The sequence below is a fragment of the Macrobrachium nipponense genome, chromosome 32 (genome assembly GCF_015104395.2).
Source record: "Macrobrachium nipponense isolate FS-2020 chromosome 32, ASM1510439v2, whole genome shotgun sequence".
In the NCBI taxonomy this organism is placed as follows: domain Eukaryota; kingdom Metazoa; phylum Arthropoda; class Malacostraca; order Decapoda; family Palaemonidae; genus Macrobrachium; species Macrobrachium nipponense.
The window spans coordinates 25846697-25862154 of record NC_061094.1 but is presented as its reverse complement, the minus strand read 5'-3'; the positions used below and the strand labels follow the sequence as shown (position 1 = coordinate 25862154).

At 34.6% G+C, this 15458-nt stretch overlaps 1 protein-coding gene across 3 annotated transcripts in view; it reads right to left on the bottom strand.

Moving 5' to 3' along the window:
• Positions 1-2198: 2198 nt before the first annotated feature.
• LOC135207284 (GDP-D-glucose phosphorylase 1-like) overlaps positions 2199-15458 on the bottom strand; it is a 133432-nt gene continuing 120172 nt past the window's right edge. For all 3 annotated transcript variants that reach the window (XM_064238952.1, XM_064238953.1, XM_064238951.1), the window contains exon 10: positions 2199-14741. In XM_064238952.1, coding sequence (XP_064095022.1) covers positions 14629-14741 — 113 coding nt within the window. In that variant the 3' untranslated portion in view covers positions 2199-14628. The remainder of the gene's footprint in view (positions 14742-15458) is intronic.

Below are 15458 nucleotides of genomic sequence, written 5' to 3'. Positions count from 1 at the left end.
AACGACTGCTGGAGATCTTGCTGGATGGCGGCTATTACGGGGGCGGCGGACAAGGGATCGACGTAGCCCGTCGACTTGCCCGCAGGGAAGATCTGGATGGCCAGCTTTTTATCCAGTATATAGGGCTGGCCCTTGGCGGCGTTCTTTCCAAAGCCGCCTACCCACGCTTTCAGAGTGGCGAGGGCGACTTCCCTCACCCCGCTAGCCTGAAAGAAAGGCTGAATTAGCTACCAATTGCGGACAGGGTTAACAAACTTACGAACTAAAAGTGTTAGTAAATTGATAAATGGTCTTATAATGGTCTTACCCCATCAACCAGCTGACCGACCAGGTCGTAGCAAATGGTGCAGGCCTCGGGGTGCCAGACGATGGACTCGTTGAACAGGGTGGCACAAGGGGCGTGAGACCTGCACTCATCGTGTCCGCAGGGGTCATGCAGCGTCGCGTTGCAAGCGAGGACCTGACAGTTGGTAGCCTGTAAGTGGAAACGTACATGAGTACAGAGTAACACTTACAGCCTAACATATGCTCCGCTGGTGCCGGAGCGATAAAGTTAGATGAAACCAGAGCCCTGCTAAAATACGTGTGGTAACCATGTTGGAAGAAAGGCTATGGCTCCGCCAGTGGCGGAGGCACAAGAATCAACCAACTAGGAGTGGTGGTAAAGGAAACCACAACGTAAAATGGCGGGGATGGTTGATAACATAATAATAAAATAAACACAATTCATTGTAAAACATCTTAAATTAGGGTATATATATCCTTAACATGGTACAGTAACAACATCAAAACCAACTTCTCTCCACCCGTCTACTAGAAGAGTGCGTAGGTAAGGGTAAGCTCCCTTCCGGTAGCGGGGGAGAGATATAAGGATATAGTAGGCAAGCAAACGACCATCCATAGTACCCACCCTACCCGCCAGTGGAGCCAATAACCTATAACCAAAGGGGCCCCGGCTGCGACGGAAGGCTCCTTTCGTATCGTAAGGGAGGTGGCTGAGTAATGGGTATGGGGGGGAAGGAGGTCCCGGTGAAACACGGCGGGAGCGAGGAAAGGGGGAAGGGATGGCCTACTCCTCCCCACCTCACCAACTACCCGTATGGAGACCCGGTACCTCATAGTGGTCGCCCTAAACCCCCTGCTGGTGGAACCTCCCGGCACCTCCGGAATGAGAGAGAAGGCTAAGAGGTGTATGACAATCCAGGGGTCCCCCAGCTCCTCCCTACATCAGAGAGGGAGGGAAGGGGCAGGGTGAGGTGCTATGGAACACGTGACTACTAGTGGCCTAGGCCGCGATCACCACAACCGTGGTAGGGCCACGTGAACCAAACTGTACCAATACATGGAACAAGCACCTAGGCTAGCCTAACACCCTAAATAATAATAATAAAATACATCGAAAGGTGGAAGAGACACTTTTAGGAAAAGAGAAAGAAGCCCAGGAGGAGGCAACTATTCCAAGAAACAGTAGCCTACTCGGAGCCAGCGATAGCCGATGTAGAGCAAGAGCCGGGATGCTGGGCCAGAATAATATAATGATAGCCCTAAATACCAAGCTAAGAGAATGGTAAGAGGGCTAAACTAGCTAAAACTCGATGTAAAACAATGAACGTGAAAAATAAGCCCATAAGTATAAGAAGTCCCAGTATGGAGGACCGGGAATTCTTACGAGGCAGCATGGCCGCCACGAGACAACCGGGGAACCGTATATGACCTATAAAAAGGAAAATACTGGTACCCGGAAGATAAAACTATGATAAAATAATACTTATGAGTTACTTAACTTAGCCGTGGCAATTGCTGAACGTTCCATCGTAGAAAACGAGATAAATCCAGAATAGTAATCGCACAAGGGAAAACAGCGTCAAGATGCTGGCGCTAAAAAATTAAGGATGACCGCTAGGGGCGCTGCTGTCCGTGGCGTCCTCTAGTAGTAGTAGTAGAGGCTGCATCGCCCGTTGGTATCGGCTCTCTCTTAGGGGGATTCTGATGGGAAGTTCTAATTGGTGTTTGTCTCGTGGTAGTGTTCCACACTCGCCCCTATTTCATACCGACACTTCTTTTTAAGAGTGAGCGAGTCAGTCTTACTGACCTTTTCTTAATTTTGTTTTTTCTCTGGTAATTTTAGGATATTTTACCTAGAAAGATGATATTAAGGATTACTTTCATAGGCCGACACGAGCTGAGCCCAGAAATATGCAAACTAATTTCTTCAGTAATACATACATTTGAAAGTTTATATTTACAAAGAGCCCTCACACCTTAGCTAGATCATAAAAATGCTGATTTATATTGATATTGATAACACAACAGTACAAGCATAATATAATGATGAGCTTCCAACAGTCACATGACTGCAAACAGTCTACTCTGGTCAAACACAAACAAACGATGGGCTTTAAATAACCGTTGCTTATCTCATTGCAGGTAAGTAAAAAGAAATCTGAATATGTGTGTGAATTAAAGGTATTTCACTAATTTCTTGCATGGAAATTACATAAGTTGGTTAATATTAAAAATAACATGAAATACTGTCTATGAGGCTAGCTTAGACATACACATTTTTTCATTGTAGGTCACAGGAACTTAGCTATATCTTAGTTTTACCAGACCACTGAGCTGATTAACAGCTCTCCTACGACTGGCCCAAAGGATTAGATATTTTTACATGGCTAGGAACCAATTTGTTACTTAGCAATAGGACCTACAGCTTATTGTGGGATCCAAACCACATTGAGAAATGTATTTCTATCACCGGTAATAAATTCCTCTGATTCCTTGTTGGCAAAACGGGGAATTGAACCCAGACACTGAGATCGGTAGTCGAGGACATTACAGACTCATCCAACGAGGTACTGTAGATCACAGGAAAAATACTTAGAATGAACAAATAAAGTTTACAATAAAAGGAGTAATTCTGACTGAAAGGGAAGGAATGTGTGCATAAAAGGAGGTCGGTAAAATAACATATTTGTTAAATCAGCAGCAAAAGCCTAGCTTCATTGGTCTATGCTTTATGTTCTGGCAGTAAACAATATTAAAGCTTATTTTCCATTTTACAGAAATAGTTATTACTAAGGTATCATAAAGTCATTTTTATAAACATGTACGAAACTGTACCAAATTAGAATTAGCAGTTTCATAATTTTTTTGTTAACCTAATAACTAGGTCTGAGTAAATTATGTTAAGCAACAATGAAAAGGATATAAAAAGGAGAAAAAGGACAGTAAAAAAGAATAATGGGGATAAAATCAAATAAAGCAGATTAATACAGATATTAATACTATACGTATATATATTGTCAATTTAAACATTCATTTACATTATGCATTAGAGAGTGCACTGCTGAAAATAGACCTAGGCTAATCAGATGTCAAAATCAGAAGTCAAATTTAGGCCTACTAAATGTGCCATGCAAATTATTTTATTGATCTAAGGACAAAACTAACTGAATTACACTTTGCTAATTGAGAATATCGATGGGCCTAATGTATTGTTTATCAGCTGTATTAAGTGACGAACTGACGACACCCCAGTAGTACTATTGTACAATATGTTGGGTCAAGGTCAAGACTCTAGCAGCAGCAAAGCCAACTTCCAAATGCTTATTCTGTCACAAAGCTTTAGTTGAGAATAAAATTAGAATTCATGTACTCATGGGTATATATTTTTCTTACTTTGAAAAATAATTATTTTTGATACACTGAATAAATCTATTCAATGCCAATTTAACTTATTTCAAATATAACATCTTTGAATGGAAATATTTATTGATAAGTAAATAAGTTGCATATGGCAATATTTCCATAACAAACAATGAATTAAGAAACTATGCCAATTCTTTGTTGGCTGACTGAACATAGAATAAATTTTAAATAAGAAACTCTTCTGATCTGAACAGTTTGTTAGGATGGGTTTAGGTGTAGTCTAGGCTATACTAATGAGATAAATCGTAGTTATTGAAAGCTCACCATTTGTGTTTAATTTGAGTAAACAATTTGATACTATAAGCTTGTCATTCATGTAGTTGGACATATTGGTATATTATTATCAATATAAATCAACATCTTTAATATCTATATACGTATAAGAAAAGGCATTCTTTGTACGGGTATATATGAAAATTGAAATATGCTATTGTTTAATAATTATTAGCCAACAATATTGAAAGCGTTAATTTTTACCTAATCATGTGCTACCCACGCACATGTGCCACATCTTCACCCATGTACAGATGAAATGAAACCAACTACTATTACAATTTAAGTTCCTTAAAAACTACCCAGCAGATATTAAAACAATTAAAATATAATCTTTTCTCACTATAAAAATAGCCAAGTCATAATAAAAATATAGGCATAATTTTAGAACTGGACAATAATAATCAAAAATAGTAATCATACAATATTAAACTTTGTAAAAAAAATAATAATAAAGGAGCATTTTTGTTATGACAGAATTGCCTCTGCATACTGTATGAAAAGGCAGTTATCCCTTCCCTATCCATGTTACAATTATGATACATACTGTACAACAGATCACTAAGAACAGAGGATGAGAAGTGCATGTTTTTCTCCATAAGTTATACACAAAACTCCATAGGGTTATAAACTATTTTCAGTGCTTTTACAATATCTTACTATTACAGGAAGTGCCAAGAATAATTCACAACCCAAAATAACAATTATATAATCTTACATTTTGTGAAAAATAATACTGAAGGGGTATTTTAGTTATGACAGCAGTGGCATCTAAATCTATATTACAATTACGTACAACGGATCACAAATAAGAGGATGAATAGTGCTTGTTTTCCTCTGTAAGGCATACACTAAGATCAATAGTGTTTGAACCTATTTTCAGTGCTTTAGAACCAATTAATACTATTATAAAATCTGAGAACAGATTTCAAATAATTCAAGCACAACATATCTTACTATCACAAAAAATGCCAAGAAATTAATTACATTCACCCTTAAGTACACACATTCATATGACCTTTACTACTTATATAGTATACGTACTCACTCTTTAAGGCCATAGTAATTATTAAATTTCATTTCTGTTACAACTACAAGCAGTCCCTGATTATCAGCGGGGGTTCTGTTCCCGGGGGTGTGCTGATAAGCGAAAACTGCCATTAACTGAAACTCTTGATTTATGGTGCCATAAGCACCTTTGTGGCGCGCCATCCTTATGGTGTCGATAACCGAAACTCGTCCCGTTATGGCTCCATAAATCGCCGATTTTATGATGCTAGACAAGCACCATAAAACCAAGTCCACCGATAACCAGGGATAGTCTGTATAGACTCATTTGACAACCTATGAATGCTGAATTTGTAAAAAACACCCATAGCAAGCTGCATAGGAATATATCTATTTCAAAAGTGTTTCAAAGAACAGTTTCTGCTTGTAAACTCTGCTTCATGCACGCATGCCTTCTGTCAGCATTGTGTGACTGCAATGATATCTAACAGACTTTTTCTTTTGGATTCTTAAACCTTCACTAAGATTGTTGAATGACTGAATGTGTGGTGGACAAATTTAATTTTTTTTTTTTAGTAAATATGAATTGCATAAATGGATGTATTAATGTGATCATGAAGTTAATAAGACTGAACATTAAGGACCTTAACACATGATGCAATGAATCTGGGTAAGGAAACTGCTGAGAAGAAAAAAAGTTCCTTACCACTGATGCTGGAAGCTCTTACCAGGCACTGAACAGTTTAAAAACCTCCTAGGGGTAGAGTGGCATAAGGGTCTGGGGAAATTGTACACAACTTTGCCTAAACTTTAAAAAAATTATGGTGAGTACAATACATTTTGAATATCAGTATATTTTTAGATTCATTTGTGTCTTACTGATTTAATTTCATTACATATGCACATTTTGTTGAATTTTCCACATGGAACAGTGGGTACAGTATTCAACTGTAAATGAACCCAAAATATTGATACAGGCTGAGGCAAGGAGGCTTATGATCACTTGGATAGTAACCCTTTACTGCAATTTAAATGTTGAATGCTGTTGATTTTATGCTTTTTGGGTACATGACTAGCTTTGATGGCACATATCCCAAATGCATACTGTGGGCTGATTGGAAATGGACACATCAGATGCAACATTTGTCTGACATCATTGTAAAAATTTTACTTTAGTTTATAATTGCATGGTGATAGTCTATAAGAATTTAACATGTTGAAGTCACAATACGACAATGTAAATCATAAAACATATTCCTAAACTAGCATACATACTTAATTTTCACTTGATACAGCTATCCTTCAGTTCCTATACTTTATAGTGGATTTTAACATTCTACCAGACTGACAAAATTAAGTTCAAAATATACTGTATCTAAGATAGTCAGTTTACCAAATAACTGCCAAGCACCAGCCTCAGTTTTTTGTAAAAGAGCAATGTTATAAATAAAAGAATACCGTTATCATTTTTATTTGTTGCTCACTGGGATTGTTGACCCCTATCATAACAATGACACTCAGGATAATTATGTACTTGTAAAATTTGTAATAAATACACGTAATGTAGTACTGTATTTTATGAATGGCTTCACTCTGTAAAACCATGTTAATGTTTGGCACAACATTCTTGATGTGAATAATTGTAAATCAGTGTAAGATTTTCAGAAAATTAGCTAAAGGAACTAAAAGTATTTCAATAAAGAGTATTTAACTTGACAGTAAACATTTGAATTATATTTTTGTTTGTGGAATTCCATCACCCATAGAAAAATCAGAATACAATAATAAAATAAAATATGTATATCTTTTCAATGTGGTATTTAGCAATTAACATTAATGGATGGGAATGCTTATATGTACTGTACTGTACTGTTCTGTTGATGATATATTACATGTATAAAAAAAATTCTTTCTCAATGGAACAACAGTACATGTATTATATTTTCTGCTTATTTTATTACCTGTGAGAAATGGACTGATGATTGAAAGCTTTTCTTTAACAATGTCAAGGTCTGATATCAATATTAAGATCTCAGAAAGGGTGCTATGAGACGCAGAACTGACAAGTAAAGGTTTAGTGAATATTTCTGTTTCAACGTGTAGCTATCAACAAATATGAAAATAACAATTCAGTAGGTTTTTTCTCTTGTTTTCCTGGATGCTTTTGTCTTGTATAGGCAGGTGATATTCTTGAGAAAATTTTTCTCAAACAGAATCTGTGTGTAGCAATGCTACACAAATATTTATAATGGCCTTTAAGGATGTATAATTAATTAGAGGGGCTTTTAACACAACACTGCATTATAATGAACGGTCTTTGAGAAGCAACAACTTATGGTTTACATAGTTAATGATTTAACAAAATGCTTAACACCTTACATTCCTATTACAAAGTCTTAAAAGTTAAATGGGTAGATCCAAGATAGCAGTATGAATCATGCTAAATTAGTAGGAATGAGGTTTTTTATTTCTTTCATCTTATCTACTTTCCAAACTTATACCAAGATACAGGCAGTCCCCAGTCCCCAGTTGTGTTTACAAAGTCGTAAGTACCAACTAACCACTATCGTTAACCACTTATCAGCACCGACAAACCGCTTAATAACACTGATAAACTGCTTAAAGACACTGATAAATCACTTAAGAACTCCAGTAAACTGCTTACCAACACCAATAAACTGCTTACAGATGCCGATACACTGCTTAGCAATGCCGAAAATCACTTACTGCTGCTGAAAATCGGGTTAACAACTTTGTTAGCCAAGCGCCATAAAACCTGAACGCCATTAACCGACGCCACTGATAAGCTAGGATTGCCTATACTGACTACCAACAAAGAGGGATAATACGAAGATAAAGAGATTAAAGTATACCACTCTGTGTATGAAAAATATAAGCATATGAGTTGGTAATTGTTGGTACTTTAGTTGGGGTGTGACATTTTCATCTTTGGGATTTTTAAAAATCAAGTTTTCAAAACAGACTACAATTTCCATATGCCATTATAGAACTGTTATATCTGAATATGATTTGTAATTATCTTTCTGGCACTAAGAGATATAGCTTTAAGGGGTGTGCGGACGCCATAAGGCCCCATTATACAGAAATGCTTAATTCTACTTCATGACTGAAAGGATTTGCTTGTAATCTTTACCACTTAATATAGTATAGCTAATACATACCGAGAAATATAGATACGTATTCAACCTCTAAGTTTATAAATTTTGCGGTTGTAAAAAACATTTTGAAAATAATATGGCAAAAAAACAGTTGCACTCAAAAATAATTTTCCCCACTTGTAATTATAAATATACATATAGCTATTGTACAAGCTGTAAAAGTTTCATTGAATTTTGTTAAGCCATCTTGGAGATTGAAGCATTCATTTTTGAAAAAAGTCATGGAGACTAAAGCATTCATTTTTGAAAAAAGTAAGTTTTCAGAAAACAGCAAAAGAAAAAAATTATAGCTTATTTACAATAACTGTGAAACTATGAGTTAGAAAACTGACTTTTGCACTAAAACTACTTCATCATAAAAGAAATATGCCCTGATATTTATAATAATAATCAAATGAATAGAAGTATGCTCTCTCTTCAGGCCTATACAAAACATGTTAACTGGGTGGGCAATTACCCACTACAAAAAATAAATTGCTCATATACTATATCAATTTTGCCCAAAAGGTCTGTAGGTGATTTAAATATAAATACACTACTACTTCTTGAAAGAAACAGAATTTGTAAAACTATTTGTTACTGTAGCTAAAATAAATATTCACTAAAACTGACATAAAAAGTGTTTTATTAAACAAAATTTTCATTGTGTATGGACAATTATTGATAAATTATTCATAGAGCTGAAATAAGTGTACAGTATACAAATATGATACTTTAATGGAATGACTAAGTGAAAAAAATAAGTCAAGTGCCCACCCACTAAAAAATTATCAGGGTTAGCCCTCTCTCTTGATTTACATATCATCTAAAATTTGCATTTATGGGGAACGCTGATGTCACAAGACCCCATTCTATAAAGTAAATGACTTTCTAATTAATGATCAAAGGTTATTTCCTTGTAACTTTTAACACTGATTCTACAAATAATGAATAAACACAAGTCTAGTTTCAGTCTTCTTGGAGATCGAAGCATTTGGTTTTGAAAAAAAAGTAACTTTTCACGAAGTAGCAAAAGAGCAATATTGCTGGACTCAAACATGAGAGAAAATAACAAAAACTTAGATCACATATCCGTATAAGCCATTGTCTCTATTATGCTAACGTTAGATAAAATGGGATATTTTCATGGGAACAATTATTTTTTAATAAATCTTATTTATCACATTCGTTTTCCATGCATTTATTTTGCAATTTGTTGTTCACAGTGCCATAAAAATGTTGAACAAAGTTGTCCACGAACCAATCTAAACATTCTGTTTTAGCAATAACATTTCTAGACATGTTTATTTATTGTAAAACAGTCCAAAACAGTGTATAACTCAAACCTGATATACAATCTAAAATCATTCATTTTTACAATCTGTCATTCACAGTGCTGTACAATCGATGAACAAAATTTTCCACGAACCAATATAAACATTCTTTTTAGCAATAACAATTCTAGATATGTTAATTTATGTATGAAACTGTCAAAAACAATCCATAACTCAATTGGACCTATCCTGAATTATTCATACAGATGTTTTTTACAAGTCTTTTTCAAAATTTGTGGTCCACAGTGTTATACAAGCAATAAACAAAATTTGTCAATAAACCACTATAGAAATTTTTTTTAGCATTATCGCTTCAGGATATGTTTATATTAATATAAAAACTGTTAATAACTAAAATTTTATAATACCTAGAAATTCAGCTGTTGGTGCGACCTTTAAGTACACTATGCAAAATAATGGTGACTAAAAGTTCAAAGCAAAAAACTCAAAAGTGAATTGTTCCTGATACTGTTGAACAGTTTATGAATGTACTAAAAAAAATGGCTTTAAAAACAAAAAGTAACATGTGCTTATCATATTGAATATAATGGATTAGTAACGCTTATGCCATGCACAACCAATACCCTAAAAACCCTATATAAAGGCACACACAGTGCATGCCGTAATCTTCATGCAATGGTAGAGACAAACTGTGGCAACTGGAAACTATTTACAGTTGTGTCCTGCCAGGTAAATTAAGTTCTCATTCCTTAACATTTATATGCATGAAATACACACATACAGTGATTTCAAAATGTTCTTAAGCCAAATTCCGAAGGTTATACAACACAAAAGTGAGTCTAAGACTGTGTCACTTGTTCTAAGGCTGAGAAAACCCAGCCTTGAAACATCCAGCACTGTTATGTGTAGTACTATCTACTCTTTGCTTTGCATGACACAATTTTAGCCTTACCAGTTCCTTGTATAATCCCTTTAACCTCACAGCATTGTTTTATGGCTTTACTTTTCATTTGTTACCTCTGGTCTTTTCCAGTCTATCTGAACTTCTTTTACTTTACATTGCTCCCTGAAGAATAGATCTTTCAGTTGAACTGTTTATAAATGTCATTGTGGTCTTGTTAAACTACAGCACTCAATCACAAATAATAATAATAATAATAATAATAATAATAATAATAATAATAATAATAATAATAATAAAAAAGGGATTTTGACGTAGGAAAAATCTATTTCTGGGCGAAGGGCCCGTGTCGCCCAGTGAAATAGGTTCCTTTAGCACTATTTCTAAAGTAAAATATTGTTATAATACCAGAGAACCGCTAAATTGGAAATGCCAGAATATTCTGGCTCACTCACCTTTATTAAAAGGTGTCGGTATGGTTTCTGGGGCGAGTGAAACCACTACTGAGAAGGTTGCTGGTAAGTCTACCCATAGGTCATCTGTTCCAGGAAGTAGCAGAGGTGTTGATTCCATCTCCCGGAGCTGTGGCATAGGCTCATCTCTCATTGCAGCTTGCAGAGAGAGACCTTAGAAATAGTGCTAAAGGAACCTATTTCATGGAGCGACACGGCCAAGCCCAGAAATAACAATTTTCCATTCAGTAGTGCAGTTAGTGTTGTAGAGTTTTATTTAATAATAAATATAAGCCTAATTCACCATACAAACACACACAAATTAATGTCTTTCCTAAAATCCAACAACTCAAGACATAGGTAACTAATTTATAAATATGTAAGAAATTAAAGTCTGGAAGCTGGAGAACATCATCTATTCAACAATTTTTTTAACAGTTCTGATTGAATACGTAGTTTCTATTTCACATAAAAAATGCAACTGCAGGAAAGGAATGAAGCACTAAAGATCCTACAAAAATAAAATTCAAAATGTACAGCATAAGTACTGCCTTCACTTGATCCCCATATCTTATAGTTATTTAACATCATCCCTACTGGAATACTAATTAAATTATAAATGGTATATCTATTTTTTAATATCAGACATATTTTCTTACCACAATATGAATATGAGTATGTTAATATCATACATGGAAAGACAGGCATTAAACAATCACATGAGCAGTTACTGCTATGTATACAGTATTTTGTATGAAGATTTTAAAATATCTAATGTCAACAGAATTATAAATCCAATGTAAATCACAAACTTTAGTCAGTGAAAACACAAAATATAGTACGTAGCACTATTTTGTAACAATTCTAATATTAACAGAATTAAATAATTTAAATAAATAAATCACAAACTACAACACATGAAAAAACATTAAAATGACCTTCCACTATTTATGTAAAAAAAATTTAGACTTCTTGAGTACAGAATGGCAATAATCCCATGTTGGAAATAGCATCAACTTTACCATTCTACACCATCAAAGGACTCATCTATATCTTAAAGGATGTTTAGTATTTCTTAGTTTAACCAGATCACTGAGCTGATAACCAGCTCTCCTAGGGCTGGCCCAAAGGATTAGGTAGATATTTTTACGTGGCTAGGAACCAACTGGTTACTTACCAACAGGACTTACAGCTTACTGTGGGATCCGAACCACATAACATTGAGAAATTAATTTCTAATCACCAGAAATAGATTCCTCTGATTCCACGTTAGCAGAGCGGGTGCGAACTTCTGCTACCAAATCAGTAGGCAAGCATGCAACTACTCGTCCAACGAGGAGCCATCTTTAAGGACGACAGAATATAAATATTCCCTTTGTTTCACAGTAAGGGATGAAGAACATTCACATTCACAACCAAAGAAATAATTTACAGGCAGTCCCAGGTTATCGGTGGGGGTTCCATTCTCTGGGGTGTACTGATAAGCAAAAACCGCCATTAACCAAAATCTGACAAAAGCATCCTTATGGCATACCATAAGCATCCTTATGGCACACCATAAGCATTCTTATGGCACACCATAAGCATCCTTATGGCACTGATAACTGGAACTTGGCCCTTTATGGTGCCTGAATCACCAATTTTATGGAGCTAGACAAGTCCCATAAAACTGGATCGTCATTACTGAGACCGCCAATGGCTGGGGACTGCCTGTAATCAATAAAGTAATTCAGAATCTTTTCATGGTGCAATCTCCAGCAACATTACCTCAAAATATCTAAAAAAAAGTTAGATACAGGTCGACCATTACTAATCCAGTTCATCACTAGCGCAATTTCAAATTTTCTGGGTCACCGCACCAACATGCCACCACTATTTCTTGGTGATCCCTACGTAAACAATTGTGTTTATCGTTTGGGTTGTAAAAAATTAGCAGATGCAATAAAAAATTATAAATAAGAATTGCATAAAATATAAAAAAGAAAATCATAAGTAGAGCTACACAAAACAAAAGCTGCAGGAAGTTTTCCAATGCCACCAAATGAGTTTGTGTGTATGTACCCTACTCACAGGATTGCGTTTATCCTTTGGGTTGTAAAAACAATACTGATAAAATACAGTAAAAATATTAATGATAATAGTATAATATATTAATGTAAAGAATCATAAACTTAACAATATGAACTAAAACAAACTATGGCAAGTTCTCCGACGCCAGAGAATGACTTTGTGCATTTGTACGTAACCTACACACGTGACTGTTTATCTTTCGAGTTTTAAAAATAAAAATGAGAAAATAGACTAAAAACATAAAGAGAATAGGGTAAAATATAAATAAAAACATCACAAGCAGACAATACCAACCAAAAACAAGCTGTAGGGAGTTATCCAATGCAAATGAATGAGTTTGCATGTTCGTAAGTACACCAGGCACACGATTACGTTTATTGTTCGGGTTGTCGAGAGAAAAAAAAAATATATGGTAAAAATACAAATGAAAAGAGCGTGAAATATAAATAAAAACTCATAAGCATAACAAGTAACAAAACAAGCTATAGCAAGTTTTCCGATGCCATCGAATGAGTTTGTGTCTTTATGCATACCTACACACACAACTACATTTATTTTTTGAATTTTAACAATAAAAAAGGATAAAATGAAGTAAAAGTATAGCTAAGAGTGTCATAAAATATTAATAAAAATAATTCATAAGCATGACAACATGAACTAAAACAAGCTGTAGCCAGTTCTCAGATGCCAGCAATTGAGTTTACAAATTCATAAAGCACCCTACTCACATGATTGCGGTTATCTTTTGGGTTGTAAAAATAAAAAATGATAAAATATAGTAAAAATATAAAATAGAATAGTATAAAGTATATATGAAAATCCAAGATTAAGAAAATGAGAATTCTGACAGCCGTTCACCAAATATGTAAATATGCTTAGTTGTAAATTCTAGCTCATCACCTTGAAAGTGGCAATGATGAACTTTCTTCTTGTGTAAGTCAACAGACTTACTTGTAATATCTATTTTGCATGCGCTTCATTAAAATTTCAAATGATTTTCATTTCATATTTCTTTCTTCCTTATTAACCAACTTGTACTGATTTACAGGGTATTTTAACAGTGGGCTGAGGTGGTTAACTATTGGGTTAAGTGTATTCTAACCTAACCAGTCTGTAATACTAGAAAATAACTAATCTGGTGCCCTGCAGGTCCCAATAATGCTGGAACAGTAATGGTTGACCTGCACTAAAATGTGCATTCTGTGATAGTACATCTAACTCTAGAAACTTGTAACAAAGCCAAAAATTACTGTACTAAATGTTACCTTAAATATTGAAAAAAACGCCCACATTACAAATAATTCCTGAAGTTAAAGAAATAACTCTACTTAACATTCAAATTAATTTTATATAAACCACAGCAAAATCTCTATGCCAACACATTTAAAAAAAACTTAAAAAATACAACCAGATCCAGCACATGATTAGTTTATTTGGAGCCTGTGTAAGGGAATTGTTTGTTTATTTATGAGACATGGAAGAGATAAACAGCCTTCTCTTAAAAACCTACTCTGCATCTTACAACTCTTATCTCCCTCTGATGTGACAAGAATAGCAACTTAAAATTTGAGTATTCCTCCACATAAAAAAGTTATTGAAAGTTACTGTAGATCTCTGGAAGCAAAAATCACAAAAGCAACTAAGACATTCAATTGGGATAAAAAACCATTCTAAGTTTTTAGACCATATGTGAAAAACAAATGCATATAACCCTTAAAAATACAAATACAACATAATTTACTATACCAGCAATGACAATAAGCTTAGCTAAACAATTTTTTAACTTTAGGTAGCAAATACTCATATGTGTCAGAACAAATATCTTTTATAGCAGGAACTAATTCATCTTCAGTTACAGTTGGCCATTTCTCCTCAGCTGTGGGAAGTAAAATTAGTTACTTTGTGTCAACAAATGGGGTAAAGCGCCTCGTGTGGCACACTTTAGGTAGTACAAAAATCTTTGCATTGTCTTTTTGAACATTGGCAATATAATGCTTTTCACAGTTTACTCTTCAACAGTTCCCTCAGTTTTCTTGCAGCCTTGCAGTCTAACTTCAACCTTTTTGCACACCAATTTCCACTTCTCATTTGAGAATAATTTGTTCAGGCTGGTCCTATAAATCTTGAACCAAGATTCAGTAGTCTGGTTTGAGTAATTTATAACAATACTAATGTATTAAATGGTGCTTGTGGTAATAACTGTAGTTGCCTTGAGTATTCTGATCACAAAATTTACAAAACAGTAGAATGACTACACCAATATATGTAAGATTTCAAATTTTAGTAGTACCACTAAACTCACTAGTACTGTAATTTTATGAGAAGTTGTGGTGTGTATAATGAACACTACAATAGTATTACCAACAGTAACAAAGGGATGCAGCACTATATAATAGATTAAACTATACAGTAACTAGAGCTTAATAAAATCAAATCTTGTGCCAACATTACCTACTTTCAATGAAAATCTCATATGTACTATTGTTGAAAAAAAAGGATTTTGACGAAGGAAAAATCTATTTCTGGGCAAGGGCCTGTGTCACCCAGTGAAATATCCTTTCAGCTCATATTTCTAAGGTAAATAATGCTAACA